Below are 21,546 nucleotides of genomic sequence, written 5' to 3'. Positions count from 1 at the left end.
TGTGCTTCTCTAAAAAGACTGCTTCTCAAAACATAGGTATGGGGATGGGGGATGGGGATAAGGGGGGATGAGATGAGGTGAAGGGGGTTTGGGGGTGGAGTGAGATGTTAACCATCAAGCCCCAGACCGTGAAGATTAGACCTCTACTTTTTAGTAACATGAGTTCTTTCCTTGTTATTCACACCTCAGCTTCAAAGTCATTCCCTCAGCCAGGCCCTTGCAGAATTTGCCTCTGAGTGTGTATTATCTTGTTTTATTTTTGACAACAAACTTATTCCTATTATTATTTTTTTGTCCTGTGCTATGTCACTTAAAGTTTTCCGAATACAAGGACCTTGTTATTTTCCATGGCTAAAACAGCGGCTGTTTTATTTTATAGTTTATGTTATATTAGGCATTGAACATGTACTTGTTGAATGACCGCATCCAAGAAACTCAGACTTGAAGCAGACTTCAAAGCACAGGGAAACATATTGTCTGGGTGGTGGTTATCTATAGACTATGGTCTCCTTTTGGCTTCTTGTACATTCTTAAGGCCTTTAAGTTTCAGGAACTGTGAGAAGGTTCCATGCTCGGAAATCACAATGTCATTCCTTTGGTGCCTCTCGCCTGATTCCCTTTTTAGTACAAGGTAATTGAACACCAGCCCTAAGCAGGGCGGTGTTAGGTTCCCAACCCGCAAAATAACGCCCTTCAGAAAGATTATTGACATTTTGCATATATGTATTACTAGATTACTTCCTCGACTTCCCTTTCAGAAAGTTTTTAAGCTCTAAAACCCTGGAAGCTTCGCACTGAACGAACCTTCCAAAACATTCAGGCACTTGCTATGGCACCTAGGGCATCTGAAGGTGTCTGAGGTGTCTGAGGGTGTCTGGGATTAGACTCCGCCCACGCGACAGCGCCCTGTCTGGTCCCGCCCACAAGGGGGTGTAACGCCGGGGGGTGGGGCCGGAAGCTACCAATCACGGACGGCTACGTGCCGCAGCGGCAGTGACGTCAGACTGGCGCAAGGCGAAGAGCCGTCGCGCAGTGCTGCTGTCAGTCCGTCCTTAGGTGGTGGTGGGTTTTCGGGGTCGCTGCGTAGCAGCGGGCACACTTCCGCCGCGGGTCTCGGGCCGCCGAGCGCCGTCTTCACCCAGCGCCATGGCTGTGGCTGCTGTCGGCCGCCCGAGAGCCGTGCGCTGCCTGTTGCTGCTTCTGCTGGTGGCCGGCCCTGCGCTGTGCTGGAAAAACCCTGGTGAGTGTCGCCCTGCGGGTCCCCATCCCCTTCATCACCACTCCCTTTTGACCAGTTTTCTCCTGTCTGTCCCCTCCTGGTTGCTTTGCTTTTCTGGTGAGGCCCTCTAGGAGTGGGCGGGGCGCACGGATCCGTTCCGAAAAAGTTCTCCAGGTCCCAGGACTTCCAGATTGTCCACCTTTCTTATACTATAGGCCGCATCCTTGAGTCCTGATAACAAGTTAGCCCCTCACCTGCGTATCTTGTCTTGTTATCATGGCTATTTGATGTCGTCATCTCCCACCGTTGTCGTGGCTGCCTGTTACTATGGCTCGTAGTTACCATGCCACCAGCAGTCTGAGTCCCGAGTAGGGGCCAGTACTGCCAATCTGAATTCCCGCTGTTTATTCTAATTAGTGAAGCAAACTTATTGTTTACACTAGCTTTCTTCATACTTTTCACCATACATGAGAATTTAAAATACATTTCCTTAACTTTTAGGTGATAATACATGAGAATTGGTTAGTCGGGGTGCCGCGTGTGTGTGTGTGTGTGTGTGTGTGTGTGTGTGTGTGTGTGTGTGTGTGTTATTAAAATGTAGAAATAAACTATCTGACAATTAAAATGGCATTCGGGTTTGAAGTGGAAAGCTTGTCAGGCATGGAAAATACAGCAATGGCAGCGTATGCCTGGGATTTGAATTTAAGCAACAGGTTTATTTTTGTAAGATACTTTATTTGTGCGTGCTGAAGTGGTTAGCTGCATTTCACACTGAGTGAGCTTTAATTTGATAAGAATGCCTTGCCACGCTGTCTGGAATAAACTGCCTGTACCCTTTGTTTAAAGTAATCCTAGAAGGTTGTGTGAGAAGTGAGAGACCTGATTAGAATTCATTTAAAACCTGGGGGAGTTGGGAGACGCAGACTCAGGAGAATTAGAAGAAGAAAAACAACCACATTTAAATTAATGGTGAACCACTTCCTGGTGGTTCTTAGTCTGCTTTTGCTGTAAAATTGTTGTTCTGGAACGGAAAGCACCAAAATATTTTGCATCATTAACTCGACGATTGGTTCCTACCTCATTTTAAGACTTTTAGGGACTGTTTTATGAAGGTACCTGGTTGGAATATCGATTATTGAGGTGTAGTTAAGCAACTCCTTGATTTTTTTTTTTGTTTTGTTTTGTTTTGTTTTGTTTTACTTTGTGTAAACCCTTAATAATGCGTCTAGGAGGGAAAAAAGCACCATTCAAAGATTACTTAAACATTTTCATTTTTTTCCTTGAATATTCCTTTAAGTCAGTGGTTCAATCCCTTGGGGGGGGGGTCACCATTTCACAGGGGTCACCATTGGAAAACAGATATTTACATTGCTCCTCACAACAGTAGCAGAATTACAGTTACGAAGTAGCAATGGAAATAGTTTTATGGTTGGCGTCACTATTGCAAGAGGAACTGCATTAAAGGGTCCCAGGTTAGGAAGGCTGAGAGCTGCTCCCCACCCAGGCTCTCTGTCCCTTGGATGCTGAGAGTGCAGCTTGTTAAGTAGTGAAATCAGGTATGGACACTGGTTTGCAGGCAGAAGGGGACTTAAAAAAAATACCTTGATTAGGAAAGAAGACACTATTAAAGTGATGTTTTTCAGAAACCTAAAGAGTGGCAGGTATAAATGGTATGAGTGTAAAATGTGAAAGTTCATGTGGGCTGTCCTTTGGAAAACAGGCTGAAATGTGGGTGGGAGGGAAACAGGTCAGTGACAGGTGATTTTTCCAGTAGGTTCCCAGAGCAGTGACCCCCTTAGATCAGGAGAGAGCCAATGGAGTTGGATTATCTCACGGGTTTTGAACTTGGGTGTTCTGATTGCGGTGTGAAGGGGCAGATAAGGATTGGGGGTGGCAGTGAGGGGCACACCTTTAATCCTAGCACTGGGGATGTAGAGGTCATGGGATCTCTGAGTTCAAGGCTATACCCCCCCCCAATACCACCACCCCCCCCGTCCCCCCCCCCCCCCCCGCCCGCATAGAGAGCAAATCCCAAGACAGCCAGGGCAGATAAGGATGCAAACCTTCTGACTTGGCCTGAGTGACTGATGTTAATCAGTTTCCTGAGATGCTGCCAAGTGTAGGGGCCTTTCATTTATCTTAAGCCTGACACCTGAGAAAAGATTTTGAATTATGTGTCTGGAGTTCAGGGGATTCTTTGTGTGCTTTGCCTGGTGTAGGAAGTGGGGGGGGGGGTGGGGGTGTGTGTGGCGGGGGGTGGGGGTGGGGGTGGGGGTGGCGGTATTTTGTTCTTCAACTTGAAGGCTCTCTAGAGAATGGTGCTTTGGGTTATGATAATTATACTCCTGTGTATGTAGTTCTTAAAATTTTCTGCCAGTCAATTTTAATAAATGATATTTAAGGTTTACAATAAATGTGAAGACTACAACTTTTTTTTTTTTGGGGGGGTGGGGTGGGGCTGGGGACCTAACCCAGGGCCTTGCACTTGCTAGGCAAGCGCTCTACCACTGAGCTAAATCCCCAACCCCAAGACTACAACTTTTGAACAGACAAGTTTATTGCCTTAGTTAAGTTGGTGATGTCAAGTTAGTTCAGTATTTTTGCATTATTAAATCCTCCTGTATACATTATTTCTCTTAGCATATTAATAGTGTAACTTTTAAAGTCATAGATCATTTTCATTGTTTTAGTTTTTTTATGTATTAGGCAGTAATTTGGATTTAGTATAGCAAACTTAAATATAATAGTTCTTGGAAATTTTAGATTTTTTAAAAAGGAATTACTCTTATCATTTTAATTATATGTGGGTGGGATATGTGTACATGAATGCAAGTACCCACAGAGGTCAGAGGCATGAGGTAACTCCGGAGCTGGGGTTACAGGCAGTTGTAAACCACTCGATGTGGGTGCTGGGAATTGAACTCAGGTCCTCGGGAAGAGCATCGTGTGCTCTTAACTGCTCAGTCATCTCTCCTACCCGCTAGACTTTGTTTTGTATGTCACCAGCCTTGGCAAGGTACTTCTGCCTGGGCTCCCAAAGTGTTTCCGTCCTAGATCTTTATCTCAGAGGGAGTCGTTTGTGTGTAGCTGCAGGTGGATTGCCGTCTGGCTGCACCATCAGTTGCGTCACCTCCACTTTTGTTGTTAGGTCAGGTATTGTGTGTCTGCAGCTGACCTGGTCAACACTATGTGGTGAAGATGCAGCTTTTGATAGTGACTGAAGTGTTAATCAGTGATAAGGTTTAAGCAAACATTGATTAGTAAAGAGTGAAGACGTGAGAACGCCAGAAGTATCCTTAGGCATCATCAGGGCTACTGCTGACTGCACCTTCAGAATTAAACTCAACGATTTATATTTTATTTACTTATTTTCTTATTTTTGGTTGAGACAGGGTCTCTGTAGATTGTTTTGTTTTCCTTTTAGTTTTTTTTTTTTCTTTTTTTTTTCGGAGCTGGGGACCGAACCCAGGGCCTTGCACTTGCTAGGCAAGTGCTCTACCACTGAGCTAAATCTCCAGCCCCTCTTAGTTTTTTGAGACATGGGCCTAGGTTGACCTTAAACTCCAAACCATTCTAGTGATGGTAAATTCTTTCGATTTCATGAGTGATGCAATCCTGGTTTATTCTGTGTCTCCCATAATGGCTAATCACTGTGTTAAATTGGCCTCATCTTTCTTGTGAAGTTACCCTTTGCCCACCTGGAGAACAATTTGTGTAATGATCTTGGCACCGCACCAGAGTTTTACCGCTAATTACTCCTCGTCTGTATCTGTCTCCTAAGGGCTGGAAAAGGAAAGTGAAAACTTTCTCCTGCTTTAATCATTACCTCGCATTGTAAGGATGGAGTGGAGCTGTCCCTTAGCAGGAGGCTGTTTATGCATACATTTCCTGCTGGGAAATCAGGCTGCGCATTAAAATTTTAATCTTTAGTAACTATCTTTAAAGTAGGGAAGTAATTGGTTGCCACTTTAACAGTGAGTACAATTTTGATATTCACTGAGTGTTGTGATTTCTTGTTTCCATATTTTTATGATTTGATCCACTGTTTTTAAAATGCAGTGTAATTAAAAGAGAAAACAAGTATTTCAGAAGTTGAGAAAGGTAACATCGACACTCAGTGCACAGCCTCTATTTTCTTTGTTTTTGAGAGTTTTGTGATTTATATAAAGAGGATGAGCCAGGTTTTGTAACCAAAATCTTTATTAAAGCTGTAGACCACCGAGATAGCTCAGTGGGTGAAGGTGCTTGCGGCCTAAGTTCTATCCCTGGGACCCACATGGGTGAAAGGTGAGTACAGTGTCCAGAGATCGTCCCCTGACCTCCACACGTTACTGGTACATACTCAAACACAGATACAAAAAAATTTTAAAACTCCCCACCCCATTTTTTTTTTTTTTTTTTTTTTGAAATAAGATCTCATGTTGCCTAGGCTGGCCTTGAACTCAGTGTGTAGCAGACCTTGGTCTTGAACTCCTGATCCTCCTGCTTCTGCTTCCTAAGTATTGGAATAAGACTGTGTTAATACTTTAATAAACTGGATTTAAACAAATGAGAGCAATGTGCAATTAATTATGTAGCTGCATTTAGTCAGGTCGGGTCATAGCAGAAGGGAGTCCCAGAGTGATTCGTTCATCTGTGAGGACCCAGGACAACCACTGCACAGTTTTACGCACTGCCGTTTTTAGCATAGTTAGTTTTCCAGCTTTATGTCTGGAGTCACATGACACTCTGGAGCCTGCCTCCTCCTCCCACTTCATCCTATTGAAGCTGAATTTTGAAAACCAACCATGAACCCAGCTGTTCCCCAGAAGAAATCTGATCAGATCTCCATGACCGTCAGCACTCCCCATTTGTCCTGCTGGGCAGTCTTTCGCTTCTGGTTATCAGTTGTGTTGTTTTGAGACAAGTTCTGGATATTTAACTTTTTATATACACAAACCAGATCTATGTGTATGTGTGGCTGTGCATGTATGTGCTGGTGGATGACAGAAGAGGGCACCAAGGCCCCTGCAGCTTCGAGCCAGTTAACCTCTCATGACCGTCAACACTGAGCCTCTCAGGCATTTCAGTTTGTAAGGCCAATTTTAAATTTGATCTGTAAAGTGCAAATGGAGATCTGTATCTGCTAACAGAATGACTGACCGTGCTTATGATTAAGAAAGGAACAGGCCTGGGGTTGGGGATTTAGCTCAGTGGTAGAGCACTTGCCTAGCAAGGACAAGGCCCTGGGTTGGGTCCCCAGCTCCAAAAAAAAAAAAAAAAAAAAAAAAGAAATGAACAGGCGTAGTGCATAGCCCAGTAGGTAAAGGTCCTTGTCATACAAGCCTGATAAGTTTGAGCCGAACCAGAGAACCAGCTCCCAGAAGCTGCCCTCTGACTCCACACATGGACAGTGGTATGGGTGCCTGCTAACCCCTTACGGACAGTGCTGAGGAGAGAGGTTGAAGAGTGATACTTGCTCTAACAAGGATCTAAACAGTGTATTTTTGTTATGTTCTGACTATTTTTCAGGCTATTGTAATATCACAGAAATGGGGAGCTGGAGAAAGTAAAATTGGCTTTTAAAAGGAAAAGGTGACATTAGGATGGAATTGTGGGCAGCGTGACCCTCACTCTGTAATACAGTAAAGAAACTAGGGAAAGCAAAGCGTTTTATATATCTGCTTCTGCATATAGGGATGCCCGTGTAGAATGGTCAAAATGGCTGGTGTCTGATATGGCTAAGGTGGCTGGTTTAAAGACCCTGATGGTGGACAATGCCATGGTTTCCCTCTGGATAGATACTTTAAAGAGGTAGTGACTGTGCTCTTCTAGCATAGCCCCCTTCCCAAACTCCCATCCTGTTATCTGGTGAATAGTCTGTGCCTTGAGATGGCCCCTTTTCTGACCAAGGGCCTGCACCTTCCCACATTTGAGTTTTTTTTTTTTTTTTCTTTTTTTTTTTTGGAGCTGGGGGCCGAACCCAGGGCCTTGCGCTTGCTAGGCAAGCGCTCTTACCGCTGAGCTAAATCCCCACCCCCAAGTTTTGAGGTCAGAAGGTGCCAGCTCCCACCTTCAGGCGTTGGACTTAGTGTTCCTGCTTCTCCATGACTCTGATGAGCTCCACACACCACATACTGACAGTGGAGCACACAGATTCTTCAGGGTCTTCCCTTTCTCCTCGAGATACTCTCTGGAATTTGTGTTTGATTACCTCTCTGCATGTTTCCGTACTCTTGAGTCATCCGTCAACATTAATGTGTGCAAACATTAGTATGTAGTAATGGTTTATGTTTCTCAAGGTTGTGTAAAGCTGAACACTGTAATCTCCAGTTTGCGTGGATGTTTTTGCCCTCTGTTTAGTTGGATGCATGAGTCCTGGTTTCTTTTCTTTACCCTACCTAGTACAAGATACAAGAATAGGGAGGCAATATGGAGGTGCCTTCAACCAAACCAAAAGCCCAACAGTAGCTTTAAAAAGATGCAGCTCTGTTGCTTCTTGGTATTTATTCCAAGTCTCCAAGCCAGCATCCCAGAGCGATGCCTGCACATCCCTGTTACCCACAGTTCACAGTAACTGAGCTCTGAGACCAACCCTGTGTCTAGCAGCAGATGAATGGGGAAGGAAAAACTTATATATACACAGTGCAATTTTTTGCATAATAAAGTTATGTCATTTGCAGCAAAGTGGATACAACTGGAGATAATCATTCATCTGTAGGCCCTAGACATTATAGATATACAGTATATGTGTACTGATTACTGAAAGTGGAGGTGGGGGCGGAGGGTATAGGGGGTTTATGGACGGGAAACCGGGAAAGGGGATAACATTTGAAATGTAAATAAAAAATATCCAATAAAAAAATATGGAGGTGTAACTGGGGAATAAAGGGCACTAGTGGGATAGGGGAGGGATAGGATAGGTTTTATATAATTCCTGAATAATGATGATGATGATAGTGGTGGTGGTGGTGGTGATGGTGGTGATGATGGTGGTGATGATATTGGTGATGATGATGATAGTGGTGGTGGTGATGGTGATGATGGTGGTGGTGATGGTGATGATGTTGGTAATGATGATGGTGATGATGGCAAAATGGCTCAGTGCATAGAGGCTCTTGCTGCCAAGCCTGATGGATTTGAGTTAGATACCAGGACCCAAGTAGTGGAGGGAGAGCATGGACTCCCTAGAGCTGTCCTCTGACATACCCTCCCATGCCCAGGCAACATTTGCCTTGTGCACATGCACAACTACTACACACACAGTAAATGAATGTAGAAAATAAAAGAGTATAGAGATTGCATTCTAATTATGACAGAAAACACTAGGTTAGAGCCTGTCTTCTTTCGAGTGGGTGGACATCTATTCATTGAACGTAGGGGCATTTCTGTGTATTTTTACCGTTTTTAATTAACTATGGGTACTACTGTGTAGTGGTTTTGTGTTAAGCTTTTCTTCTGTTTCAGCAACAATTCTGCAGAACTTGTGATGGAGAAGCAACTAGCTCACAGTGGTGGGGTTTTCAGTGTGGACACTGGATTGTGCGTGAAGGGCCTGGGTGCTGTTGGGGTGGCTCTGAGTCGTCTCTCTCCAAAGCCAGGAGAGACATTTGGCTTTGGACATGCTCACTGGGATGTCTTTCTGTTTTAGTTTGAGGTAGGGAGGCCTGTCCTCCTCCTGCCTTTGGGGTAGTCACGCTTGCATCACGGGTACTCATTTTGATGCGTGTTCTTCTTTCAGACCGAATACTGTTGCGGGATGTGGAAGCTCTCACCCTCTACTCTGACCGCTACACCACCTCCCGGAGGCTGGACCCCATCCCACAGTTGAAATGCGTTGGAGGCACAGCGGGGTGCGATGCCTACACCCCCAAAGTGGTCCAGTGCCAGAACAAAGGCTGGGATGGCTACGATGTACAGGTAACAGCCACTACGTCAGCACAGCTCAGTGCAGTCACGGTGTGGGACACTATTCCCAGGAGACATGAGCAGATAGGTGACAGATCAAAGGAAGGATACCACTAAACCCAAGTTGGTGAACTAGCGAGTCTCGTTAGGGTTGCCTGTGGCATTTGGGTGAGGGGTTACTTAACGGGAGCCGGAATGACTCAGAATGATTCCGTGACAGCTGCATCATCAAATGCTCATCCCAGCCTGGGGCACAGCTCAGGTAGCTAGAAACCTGGAGCTCACCATATAAGCTGCAGGCAGCTGGACAGGGGCAGTGTTCCTTAGGGGCTCAGCAGGTTTCAGAGTCTATGGTGGATTCATGTCACAAGGTGAAGCCCGGATGCTCATTTTCAGAGCTTCCTGGGCTTTGCTGCAGGATGGAATTTGTCACCTGTAGTTAGGACTTGAGCCTGTGTCCTGATCAGCCTCCCTCCAACATGGAGGTTAAGACAGGATTGGTCTCACTGTGTAGGCCGGGTGGCCTGGAATTGGCTGAGTGGATCAGGCTGACCTCAAACTCAGTGATTTCCTTGCGGCTTCTTCCCAAGGCTTGGGATTAAAGGTGTGTGCCACCATGCCTGGTCTCATGTTGGCTGGTGACAATGGCTTCACAGGCCCCTCCTCCCATCATCACTTAAGTAGAATCTCCTAGCTAATGCAGATGTCTCACATATATTGCAAATTAGTTCACAGTCGTGGTGGGGAATGGTGGTGCTAATGTTGTGTAGAGCCCCTTCTGCTCATATTAAATGTATCATTACAGCTTGAACAGGATAGCAAAAGCTCATCTAGAAGGGGAGAGAAAATAAATGCTTGGTCCATACCAACAAAGTGGTGTTAAGGTGTGTTTAGCTGTAGACATTGATGAAGACTCAAAGAGCACATAGGTGCTGTATTAGGGGAGAGCACATAGGTGCTGATTAGGGAGAGCACATAGGTGCTGTATTAGGGGAGAGCACATAGGTGCTTTATTAGGGAGAGCACATAGGTGCTTTATTAGGGAGAGCACATAGGTGCTGTATTAGGGAGAGCACATAGGTGCTGTATTAGGGAGAGCACATAGGTGCTGTATTAGGGAGAGCACACACACAGGTGCTGTATTAGGGAGAGCACATAGGTGCTGTATGGGGGAGAGCCTCTCCTGGGTTGGCTCATGTTTACTAGAAGTACTGTAAATTGAGTGCAGGACTCAGAAACCACTCTAGTGAATACTATTGGAGAGTCAGCTTGTCCTGTTTACTTATGCCAGCAAATTCAGAAATCATTTTCCAAATAAAATTAATACATAGTACAGTAATAACAGCAACAAAAAGAAAAAAGTTGTATTATGTAAATAAAACACATTTAGGCTTGAAAGAAGTATTAAGAAAGATGCCACAAAGCTGGGCTTGGTGTCAACGCCTTTAATCCCAGCACTCAGGAGGCAGAGGCAGGCCTATTTCTGAGTTGGAGGCTAGCCTGGTCTACATAGTAAGTTCCAGGACAGTCAGGGCTACATAGTGAAACCCTGTCTTGAAAAAGAAAGATGCCTCTCCTAGGAATATATACAAGAGAAGTTAAGACATATTTCTTCCCCAGATCTATGAAGATACTTGCGGGAATATTCAAATAGCTAAAACAGAAACAGCCAGGGGTTGGGGATTTAGCTCAGTGGTAGAGCGCTTGCCTAGGAAGCGCAAGGCCCTGGGTTCGGTCCCCAGCTCCGAAAAAAAGAACCAAAAAAAAAAAAAACAGAAACAGCCCGAATGCCCTTTGCCAATGAACAGTACAGTGTGGTCCATTCATAACACAGAGTGTTGTTTAAGTCATTGAGCAGGACACAGTGCTGCTTGATACCGTAACATGCGTGAGCCTTGAACATGCTCTGCTGAAAGAGAGAAACAGTTACAGAGACCTGTGAGTCTCCCCCCAGGAAGTGTCTGGGTAGGGTAGATAAAGCAGACAGTTAGCGGGGGAGCTGGGAGGGGAAACGGGCAGCTCTATACGGGTTTCAGGTTTCTTTGGGGTTGACAATTAGATTTTTTCTTTTTTTTTTTTTTTTTTTTTTTTCTGGAGCTGAGGACCGAACCCAGGGCCTTGTGCTTGCTAGGCAAGCGCTCTACCACTGAGCTAAATCCCCAACCCCTGACGATTAGATTTTAAAGTTGGTTATAGCAATGGTTGTACAACTAGGTGAATTGTGAGTCACACCTCAGCAAACCTATTTATTATAAACAGTAAAGCAGTGCACCTGAACTTGAAAGAGAAACATAATTGAACAAAACCTAACAAAAAGGCAGCAGAACCAGTTACACTTGCCTAGCTTCTACCTCTAAACATTGTGAGGGTGAGTTTAAAGAATTGAAACTTGCCCGGCTTGTTTACTTAGATGGTGCTGTATTTCAAACCCTCGATGTTGTACATGCTCAGCTCTGAGTTACAATCCGGTCTTAGTTTTGTTTAATTTTGAGGAGAGATATTTCTGTGTTCCTGGCTAGTCTGAAGCCGGGTGCAGCCTTGGCTGACCTTGCACTTCAGCCTCCTATTGGCCTTATAAACTTGGGCTGTCATGTCTGCCTGAAAACCCTGATTTCTCTAGGTCTTCCCCCCCCCCCCCCTAAAATTTAAGCATTATGGACTCTGTCTTAGTTAGGGTTTTATTGCTGTGAACAGACACCATGACCATGGCAACTCTTACAAGGACAACATTTAATTGGGGCTGGATTACAGGTTCAGAGGTTCAGTCCATTATCATCAAGGCAGGAGCATGGCAGCATCCAGACAGGCATGGTGCAGGCAGAACTGAGAGTTCTACATCTTCATCTGAAGGAAGCCAGAAACAGGCTGAGCACCCTCAGGCAGCTAGGAAGAGGGTCCCCAAGTCACCCCCATAGTGACACACTTCCTCCAACAAGGCCACACCTTCTAATAGTGCCACTCCCTGGGCCAAGCATATGCAAACCATCACAGACTTTTTTTGGAGTTTACTAAATATTATTTTAAAAATGCTAAAGAAGATTATGTAGGGTTAGCCCCTGTGAAGTCAGTCCATGGCTTTTAGAAAATGCGTATGGAGGGGTTGGGGATTTGGCTCAGTGGTAGAGCGCTTGCCTAGGAAGCGCAAGGTCCTGGGTTCGATCCCCAGCCCCAAAAAAAAAGAAAAAAAAAAAAAGGAAAAGAAAAGAAAAGAAAATGCGTATGGAAAATTTTGTTTCATAGAAGGTGACCAGCCGTATGCAGCTGTTAGCTCTTCTATATCTGATGCTGATTTAAACTCATTTCTCTGTATATGCGTCATTTCCCCTCCCTTTCCTCTCTGAGTCCTCTTGCATACTCCCCTTGAATTCATGGCCTTTTCCCTTTAGTTGTTATTATTATACAATAATATACAATAATATTACACAATGATATATATATATATATAATTTATAAATACAATGCACTGAGTCCACTTAGTTTTGCAAGCATGTATATTATTAGAGCTTACCACGTGGTATTAGATAATCAATTAGGGGTTCTTCCCTGATCCTGATTCTTTAATGTTTAACATCTAAACAATCTAGCTGTACAGGACATACCTTTGACAACAGTGGCAAGCATAGTTTGAAGATTTGCCTTTGGTTTATAAAGTGTGGAAAAACTAGCATGTATTGTCTTAGTCACTGTGAACAGACACCATAACCATGGCAACTCTTATAAAGGAAAGCATTTAATTTGGGGCTAGCTTACAGTTTCAGAGGTTTAGTCCAGTATCATTATGGTGGAAGCATCACACGGTGTAGGCAGACTTGGTGCCAGAGGAGCTGAGAGTTCTACATCGTTATCTGCAGGCAGCAGAGACTCTGCCACACTGGGCGTAGCTTGAGCATAGGAGACCTCAAAGCCCACCCCCATAGTGACACACTTCCTCCAATAAGCCCACACCTCCTCCTAGTGCCAGTCCCGATGTGCCAGGCTTTCACATACATGAGTCTCTAGGGGCCATACGTATTCAGATCACCACGTATGCTGGCTATGGTGGCGCAGACCTTTAATCTCTGAGTTTAAGGCCAGTCTGGTCTACAAAGTAGGTCCAGGACAGCCAGGGCTCCACAGAGAAATCCTGTCTGCAAAACTGCACCCCCCTCCCCCAAGCATGTACAGAAGACTGTGTAGTGTACCATCTGGGGAATAAGGGCGAGCAGCAAAGTGACTGCCCATGTACCCACCACCAGCAGAAGAAGCACGCACTCACGGTCTTTGAGGCTCCGAGTTTGTCTCCTCCGCACTCTCTCACCTGTAGATCATCCTCTTGCTTTGTTTTGCAAATTTGTGACAGTTGCATAATCCACGTGGTGTGTAGTGAAGGAAAAGAGTCTTTTGGTTCTCAGTGGCTATCTCTCTTTCTTTCACAGTGGGAATGCAAGACCGACTTAGATATTGCGTACAAATTTGGCAAAACTGTGGTGAGCTGTGAAGGCTACGACTCCTCTGAAGACCAGTATATTCTCAGGGGTTCCTGCGGCTTGGAGTATAACTTAGATTACACAGAACTGGGCCTGAGCAAACTGAAGGAGTCTGGGAAATACCGAAGCCTCTCTGATTATTACCACAAGTTGTCCTCGGTGGACTCCTGTGGCTTGCTTACCGTTGCAGTACTGTTTGTTCTTGCCTTCGTGGTTTACAAGCTGTTCCTCAGCGATGGCCAGGGCTCGCCTCCACCGTATTCTGAGCACCCACCATACTCACAGCACTCTCGGAGGTTTGCCGGCACTGCAGGAGCGCCTCCCCCGGGCTTTAAGTCCAACTTCACAGGTATACGTCTCCGCTCAGGGGCACACATGGGCACATGTGAGCAGGCGAGTCTTGTGCCTGGTTTTGAAGAGGAGGCTTACTGCCTTGGAAACACAATGTTGTTGACCTACTGGAGTAAAACAATCTGTTCTTTTTTCAAAAAAGATTAAAAGAAGTGTCTTCACACATTTATGGAGGGCAGAAGCCGGTGTCAGATCCCCTGGGGCTGGAGTTGCAGGTAGTTTTATTCAGCTGTCTCTATAGGTCTTAGAGCCCAACACGGGCCCTCTGCGAGAGCGGAGGTGCTCTCGGCCAGTGAGCTGACTTTCCAGCCCTTCTTTTTTTAAAGAAAAATTTAAAAGTAAATATTATTATGTATGTGCATTATATGTGTGGGGGGGGGTGGAGGGTGTGTGTGGTGCTGATGTGGAGGTCAGAGGATGACCATGGATAGTCCTTCTATCTTTATCTGGGTTTTATGTGGGGCTTGAACTCAAAATCATCAGGGTTGCACTCTACCGAGCATAGGTCACACAGGTCACTGGTTCCTGTCTGTTTGTAAGAGTGTGCTACTAAGGATGCCTGGTAAATTGTAGGTCATCATTTTAGCTGCAACTATTAGTTAATAGGCATTATTTTGACTTCTACTTCATACTGTACACAAAATTAACTCATTAAATGTTAGAGAACTTCCTATAAAAGAAAACAACTTACTAGAAAGAAATAGAAAAATGTAGGTAAAGTTTTTACATGAGAGTATGTGTGTGTGTGTGCGTGTGTGTGTGTGTGTGTGTGTGTGTGTGTGTGTGTGTGTGTGTGAGAGAGAGAGAGAGAGAGAGAGAGAGAGAGAGAGAGAAGGTCTCACTCTGTAGTCCTGGTTGTCTTGAAACTTTTTTCTGTAGACCAGGCTGGCAAACTCACAGAAGTCCATCTGCCTCTGCTTTCCAAGTCCTGGGATTAAAGGCGTGTGCCACCGCACCTAGCTAGATAAAGAGTTCTTTTCTTTTTTTTTTTTTTTTTTTTTCTTTTTTTTTCAGAGCTGGGGGACCCGAACCCAGGGCCTTGCGCTTCCCTAGGCAACACTCTAACCATTGAGCTAAATCCCCAACCCCTAAAGATTTCTTTAATAGCACAATAAGTACTAGCTGCCAAAGAAGAGGGTAGGTAAACCAGATTCACTTAGTTAAAGAATATCTGTTGGGGTTGGGGATTTAGCTCAGTGGTAGAGCGCTTGCCTAGGAAGCGCAAAAGGCCCTGGTTGGGTCCCCAGCTCCAAAAAAAAAGAACCAAAAAAAAAAAAAGAATATCTGTTTGTCAGAAAACAGTCCTAAGAAATGAAAAAGGCAGGATAAAGACTTTGTAAAGTCTGGGCTGGAGAGAGACGGAGAAAGGCTCACAAACAAAAAGACACACTGCCGACGAACAACTTGAGTCTAGACGCTATAAAGACATCCATAGTCTGAGAAAAGACCAACTCTTTAGAACTGGCCAGAGAGGGCCAGCTAAATGGCTCAGTGAGTAGGGTGCTTGCCTCCAAGCCTGGTGACCCTGAATTTGATCTTCCAGACCAGGTGGTGGAAGGAGAGAATTGATACTCACAGGTTGTCGTCTGACCGCACATGCTATGCTGCTGTGTACACCCCAAATAGATATGTGTACTAATCTAAAATTGGGCAGAGGATATCCATTTTATAGTAAGAGGATATCCAGGGCTTGAAGAGTTGGCTCAGTGGTTAGGAGTACTTCCTGCTCTCACAGAAGACCTAGGTTTGATTTCTGCCACACACATGGCAGCTCACAATTAAAATAATGTAGTCTTGGGAGTATCCAGTGCCCTCTTCTGACTTCTGTGGGAGCTGAGCAGGCATGGCCCCTGAATGGACAGAATTAAAGCATAGGAAGGCTGAGTACTGTGCATCTCAGATAGCATACAACGGGTGTGTATTAAGCATTGTCACAAGCTGTCTGAGGGGCTAAAATGACTTATTGATGTGAGTGGTGGTTACATGGAGGGAACATACAACAAGCTTGTTGTTTCATAAGTGTTTGTAAGATTGGCACACTTTCCTAGGTGTTTACTCTGTCCTCTAAGCAGAAGGCGATGTGTGTAGTCTGACACCATGACTGATAAATGACAGACTGCCTTTTTCCATTAGAGACTCAGGTACAGCTCTCACCTGAGTTCTTACAGAGCTTCACAGCATAGGAAGGAAGACTGAAAGGGGCATTGCATCTTCTAGAGGCTGATCTTGAATAAGGGAGATAATCCCATAGGAAGACTGTCCTTGCAAGTTCTTAAAAAAAACCTCTCTCTCCCTTTCTGCCTGTGGGACTTGTGTTCTTGGCACATAAGCCAATATTTTATAAACACCCCTTCTGAGTTCAGCCTGTTCATGAGTTGAGGGGTGAACATTATTAGTAAATAGTACTGGAGATGAAAGAGAGAAATAGATGACATAATGAAGTGCCGTGTGTACGAAGGCCCTTCATCTAATAATGTGTGTTCTGTTTTAAGGACCACAGAGCACTAGCTATGGTGCAAGCTCTGGCTTCGGGAGTGCCTTTGAAGGCCAGAGCTATGCCAGTTCAGGGCCGGGCTTCTGGTCCGGCCTGGGCGCTGGAGGACTGCTCGGGTATTTATTTGGCAGTAACAGGTAGGTTTGCACTCGTCTCAGCCACCTTAGCTCCTGCCTTTGCTTAGTGTGAATCTGGCTCTGCAAGGGAAAAGGGTGATGGTGATCTCTCCCTATTACACGTGATGGTTTTTCTGCACAGAGGGGAAGGAACAGGGCTGTGGTGTGCTTTGGTCAGTATTATGTCTATTGTTTTCCCTCACTGTCTTCTTTCCTATGCTGTCCTCTGTGATAGAGAGCAAGGAAGAAGGCAGAGGAGGCCACAGCAATGGGGAGGGTGGGGCAGTCTCTGGGTAGAGTGATAGAGGGGGCTCTGGGGAAGAGCCTGGGCTGGGCTGTGTGGTGCTCTGCACTCAGGCTTTGCTTGGGAAATTCAGAAAGGAGGAAGACTTACTTCCTGTCACTTTCTGTCCCCACAGCACTTGCTGTAACTGGCAGAAGTAGACTAAATCCGAGTCACAGTAACCCTCACATATCAGAACATGCAGGGAAAAATACTTGATAAAGATGCTGGTTTCTGATGATTTAGAAACCAGGAAGTAGTTTAAAATTCTGGTGGGAAAAGAAGACAGCTGCCTTTTGTGTCTTTAAGGGCGGCGACCCCTTTCTCAGGCTCGTGGTACCATCCATCCTACCCTTCTTCCTACTCTGGCGCCTGGAACAGTCGGGCCTACTCACCCCTGGGCGGAGGCGCAGGGCGCTATTCTCCATCCTCCAATACAGAATCGAGGACCAGAACAACGTCAGGTAAGTGGAGACGATCCTGCTGTGTAGCAGAGAGCACACACGCCTCAGTCCCAAGGACGCCCGTGTGTGAGGAGTCCTGGTTTTACCCCTGTGCCTATGAAAATGTCAGTAGCACAGTTAACAGACTGAGTTTCAGAGTCAGTCTTCTTCACGCCTTAAATATTTCCTAAAAGTGGCTTTGAAATCAAGCCTTCCCAGATGTTAGTGTCTACAAATGGCTAACTCTAGAATCCATTAAGCTCTAAGCGAGGACCTTTCAAATTCAGTAGGATTATAAAAATAGATTGAGTTCCACTTGAAAAATGTCGAGGTATGATTATAATATCACTCTAAAGAGTGAAGAGGGTGATTTATAGAAAGCAAAGATAAAATATAAAAAACAACAAAACATCCACTGTTAGAGGTGGTGGGAAACAAGGCATTTGCATATCTCCCCGAATTGTTTGTCCTACTTCAGAAGGAAGGCACAGAGCAATGAATAATTCATGAAATTCATGGAAACAGACAAAAATTGCTTAAAAAGTATAAAAGTAGAGTTCTTAGTGCTGGTTTGGATACATATGAAATAACTACTTTTTACCTACTAACGTTGAACCCAAGCATCCCTAGGGCCCAGCAATCACACTGTCAGATGCAGCCCTCCTCTAAATGGGTTCCCACACACACCAAAGCATGTGGGTGCTCAAGTCCCTTACATGGAGATGGCCTGTAGTTGCATGTCACTAGGAAGCGTGCTCTCCCAGGTGTTCTACACCATCTCTGAAAAACCTACGGTCCTCAGACAGTGCACACATTGTCCCCCTTACACCAATGTTTAGGGGATGGCAAGGAAAACAGGTATGTGTACACTATAGGTGCATCTTTAAAAACTATATTCAAACTTTAGTTGGTTGAGTCTGTGGCTGCGGAACTTAGAGACAGGCAGCTGTGTTTCAGCAACAGGTACATACCCTCCACACTGACAGGTAGGCTCAGCGATGTTCCAAACTATTGACAGCCTCTTCGTTATGGAGTATGTGGGCCGATGGCTGCTGGGTGCTATTCAAGTAACATTTTAAACCATTACAAGTCCATGACCCCCCATTTCTTCCGTTTACCTGTGAGTTTGAGTGGTGGGTCAGCAGGACATGCTGTATGGTCCATTGCCCTTTCTACATTTTTGGGCTTAGACTTTCATATTCATGGTTATTATTTGCATGGTGGCATGTGGCTTGCTTGTTAGCTAGCTTACAGTGGAGCACTTCTTGGATTTCCTGACAGCAATGGTGTGTGAGGTTATGGATTTGATGACCAGGAGGATCTGTCCCATGCTGTCTTGTCCCATGTTGTAGCTTTCCCTCATAGCTTTCTTTCTCGTTTTCTGACAAGAAACACATAAAACTTCTGAAACTTTATAAGCAATTTGCATATATTTTGAAAAGCTGATGTAGACTTTGTTTTTCTTGTCCTAGGATATGGCGGCACCAGAAGACGGTAAAATAGGAAGTGGGAGGCAAGCACTGGATGCAAAGTTTTTGATTTGTCATCACCATCTCTTTAACACCGGGATAATGGGAATATCCAAAAGTCGTGTGGTGTTTGGTCCTTGTATAGCGTTTTGTGTCCTGTTGTTTGTGGCCAAGGGTTGATATGTGACAGAATACTTACATTTTGTATGCTAATGTAACATGCAGTTCAGAGTGATGGCTGCTGTGGAGTGCTGAAATTGTCATGCTTGTTTCTAAGGCCTCTGTACCAGAGGCAGCACTGAGAGTGGAGCACCCTCCTCCTGAGACTGAGCCCAGACAGCCTAAGCTGAGGTGGCTTTGGATGATGACTCATTCCCTCGTAGAAACAGCAGTGCCTCCTCTACTGGATATTACAGCATTGTGCTTGCTGTTCTTCAGACATTTAAGCCAGCACTGACTACTAATTATGCGGATTTGTGGGTTCCAATCGCTTGATCTTTAGAGCTCGGACCCCTCCTGCTGTGTTGCTCAGCATCTGGTGAATGATCCTGACCTTTTGCAGGAAAGGGTAGAAAGTAAATGACTGCTCACAGAAGGCTTGAAATTGCTAGACTTTTCAGTTTTCAGGTGGTAACATTCAGATGCTTCAGTCTCTCGGTAGCAAAAAGCATGGAGTTCTCTGTGGAGTCTTAAACTGTCAGATGTTTTTGTGACATTTTGTTTCTGCCTTACATTAATATGACAATAAATTAAAACAAAACAAAACAAAACAGGAGGTATTCTTGTTCTTTGTAGGAGCTGAGGCATGTTTTGTGTGCGGTTTCCTCATCTCACACAGGCACCCACTTCTGGGACTTGAGTGATGGTGCCCTGGTTAAGAGCTTGTACAGCTCCTCTAGGTGACCCGGGCTTGGTTCCCAGCACCTGTCGGGCAGCTCACACTGGCCTATACTCTGGTTCTAGGGATCGTGGTTGTCTCCAGTCTCCAAGGAAGCCTCACTCACGTGGTGTGCATGCTCACACACAGACACATGCTAAATTATTTTAAATTGCGAAAATGAGGCAAAACTTAGGCTAAGAGTAGCAGTACATGCCTTTAAGCCCAGCACTCAGGAGGCAGAGGCAGGAGGATCCCTCTGAATTGGAAGTCAGCCAAGGTTATACAGTGAGAGACCCTGTCTCTAACAAAACAAAACAAAACCAAACCTTATGGGGGTGGAGAGGGAGCTCAGGTGAAGAGTTTGGTTCCCAGTACAAATCACATCTGCTTCTAACTCCTGCTCCCGGAGATCTGACCTCTGAGGGTACCAGCATACCCAACATTCACTCATATTCTCCCCCCGCCCCACACACATCTTTTAATAATACATGGGAGTGGATGAGGGTCTCTGCTTAAAAAAAAAAAAAAAAAAAAAAAGCTTTTTAAGTCTTCAAGTATCCCAACTCACCAAGGACTTTTTTATTCATAGTTGAAGACCAAGGTTGGAGAGGATGTAGTTCTGATAAATAGAAATGGAGATAAATGGAGATAACGATCTCCGTAAAGCCAAGGATTGAAAGCCCTAAATTCTGATGTGTCTTCCTTGTCAGTAGCAACAGCTCTACCTCTGAGAAGAAACTGCTCCTATGCCTGGAGGCCATGCGGTCAGAGGTTTTCCTGCAAATACTGCTGAGTCTCCTCAGGAGCTACTCCTGCCCTCTGCCTCACCTAGACCTATAACTACTAGACCCATATTCTAGGAGGCACTAAAGGGTACAATATGTGACCCATGGAAAAGAGACTGCACACTAGGAGCCACCATATTTAGGAGAATAGCATTTTAGAATGGACTTGACATATAAGCCACCCACCTTGGGAGAGTCCAGAGAAAACAGTTCACTCACGTATGACTCTGCTCCTATCAGGTTATAATGGAGATGAAAGTTTCTTTTGGCCTAGTGATGGCTCTAACTGTTATAGTGTTACAGGACACCCATTAATCTTATGGTGGTGATGGTGTTAGCATGTGTAGTTTGTCTAAAAATATAACACGTGTATTGTAAATACTGTTACTGAAATGCAGTTGCTGTGATATCCTTGGTAGGATCAATGTCTGTACACAGGCACACAGCTTAGAGGTGTAATGGGTTATATATTATGTTTAAGTCTATGATGTTCACACAGTAAAATTTAGTTTTACTAAATTTTTCTTGAACACATAAGTTGCATGTGATCAGAATTATGAGGGAGACCCTAAAATTGCATTGGTTATCTTTTGTAGGTCAGATAGTACTCTGAGAATCATCTCCCATCACAGAGTCTCTAGATATCATAGAGCAAATGTGACCCTGAGGTTAAAAAGGGTTCAGTTGTTGACAGTCTCAAAGGCAATATGGCCTGACTACTTTCTTAGAGAACCAAAGCTGCAGTTGTCTTAGAGACCTGCAACAGTAACTGGTTAATCGTGACACCTGGGAAAAAACGTGACCTGTCTGCTAGATCCTCAGTGGATTGTTGTAGGTAGAAGTTCTAGGTTGACTAAATAGAAATGTAACCTAACTCAGCTAAGCATAGTCCTGGCCTCAGGATCATCGTTTCCTGCGATGAGCTCCTTAGGTGTAGAGCCCATGTTAGGATACCCTTTGTCATGGTGTTAGACACCTGAAAAGACAATTCAAAAGCGGGAGATGGTTTTTGCTTCCTAGTTCCAGAGATTCTCAGTCCTCTGTGAGCTGGTTTCATTTCTTTGAGTTGGTGGTAAGATAGAATATTATAGCAGAAGGTGAGGTGGAGCACAGCTGGTCATACCTGGTAACCTACAAGCAGGGAGGAGAAAGA

General features: G+C 44.8%; 1 protein-coding gene across 1 annotated transcript; it reads left to right on the top strand.

Annotated features, from left to right (window-relative positions):
* The first annotated feature begins 1,056 nt into the window (after window positions 1–1,056).
* Saraf (store-operated calcium entry associated regulatory factor) lies at window positions 1,057–19,498 on the top strand. Its single transcript, XM_032918862.1, has 6 exons — window positions 1,057–1,240; window positions 8,940–9,118; window positions 13,522–13,921; window positions 16,416–16,554; window positions 17,126–17,280; window positions 18,732–19,498. Exons 1-6 carry the CDS (start codon window positions 1,147–1,149, stop codon window positions 18,755–18,757), a joined length of 993 nt encoding a protein of 330 aa, XP_032774753.1. The 5' UTR covers window positions 1,057–1,146; the 3' UTR covers window positions 18,758–19,498.
* The last annotated feature ends 2,048 nt before the right edge of the window (window positions 19,499–21,546 follow it).

Source organism: Rattus rattus, chromosome 13 (genome assembly GCF_011064425.1).
Source record: "Rattus rattus isolate New Zealand chromosome 13, Rrattus_CSIRO_v1, whole genome shotgun sequence".
Lineage (NCBI taxonomy): Eukaryota > Metazoa > Chordata > Mammalia > Rodentia > Muridae > Rattus > Rattus rattus.
Note: the sequence above shows the minus strand (reverse complement) of the source record. Positions and strands in the feature narration are given on the sequence as shown.

Coding starts and splice junctions, on each gene's coding strand:
- Saraf (XM_032918862.1), top strand. CDS start 1,147: ATGGCTGTGGCTGCTGTCGGCCGCCCGAGAGCCGTGCGCTGCCTGTTG. Junction 1,241..8,939: donor GCTGTGCTGGAAAAACCCTG/GTGAGTGTCGCC, acceptor TTCTTCTTTCAG/ACCGAATACTGTTGCGGGAT. Junction 9,119..13,521: donor GGGATGGCTACGATGTACAG/GTAACAGCCACT, acceptor TTTCTTTCACAG/TGGGAATGCAAGACCGACTT.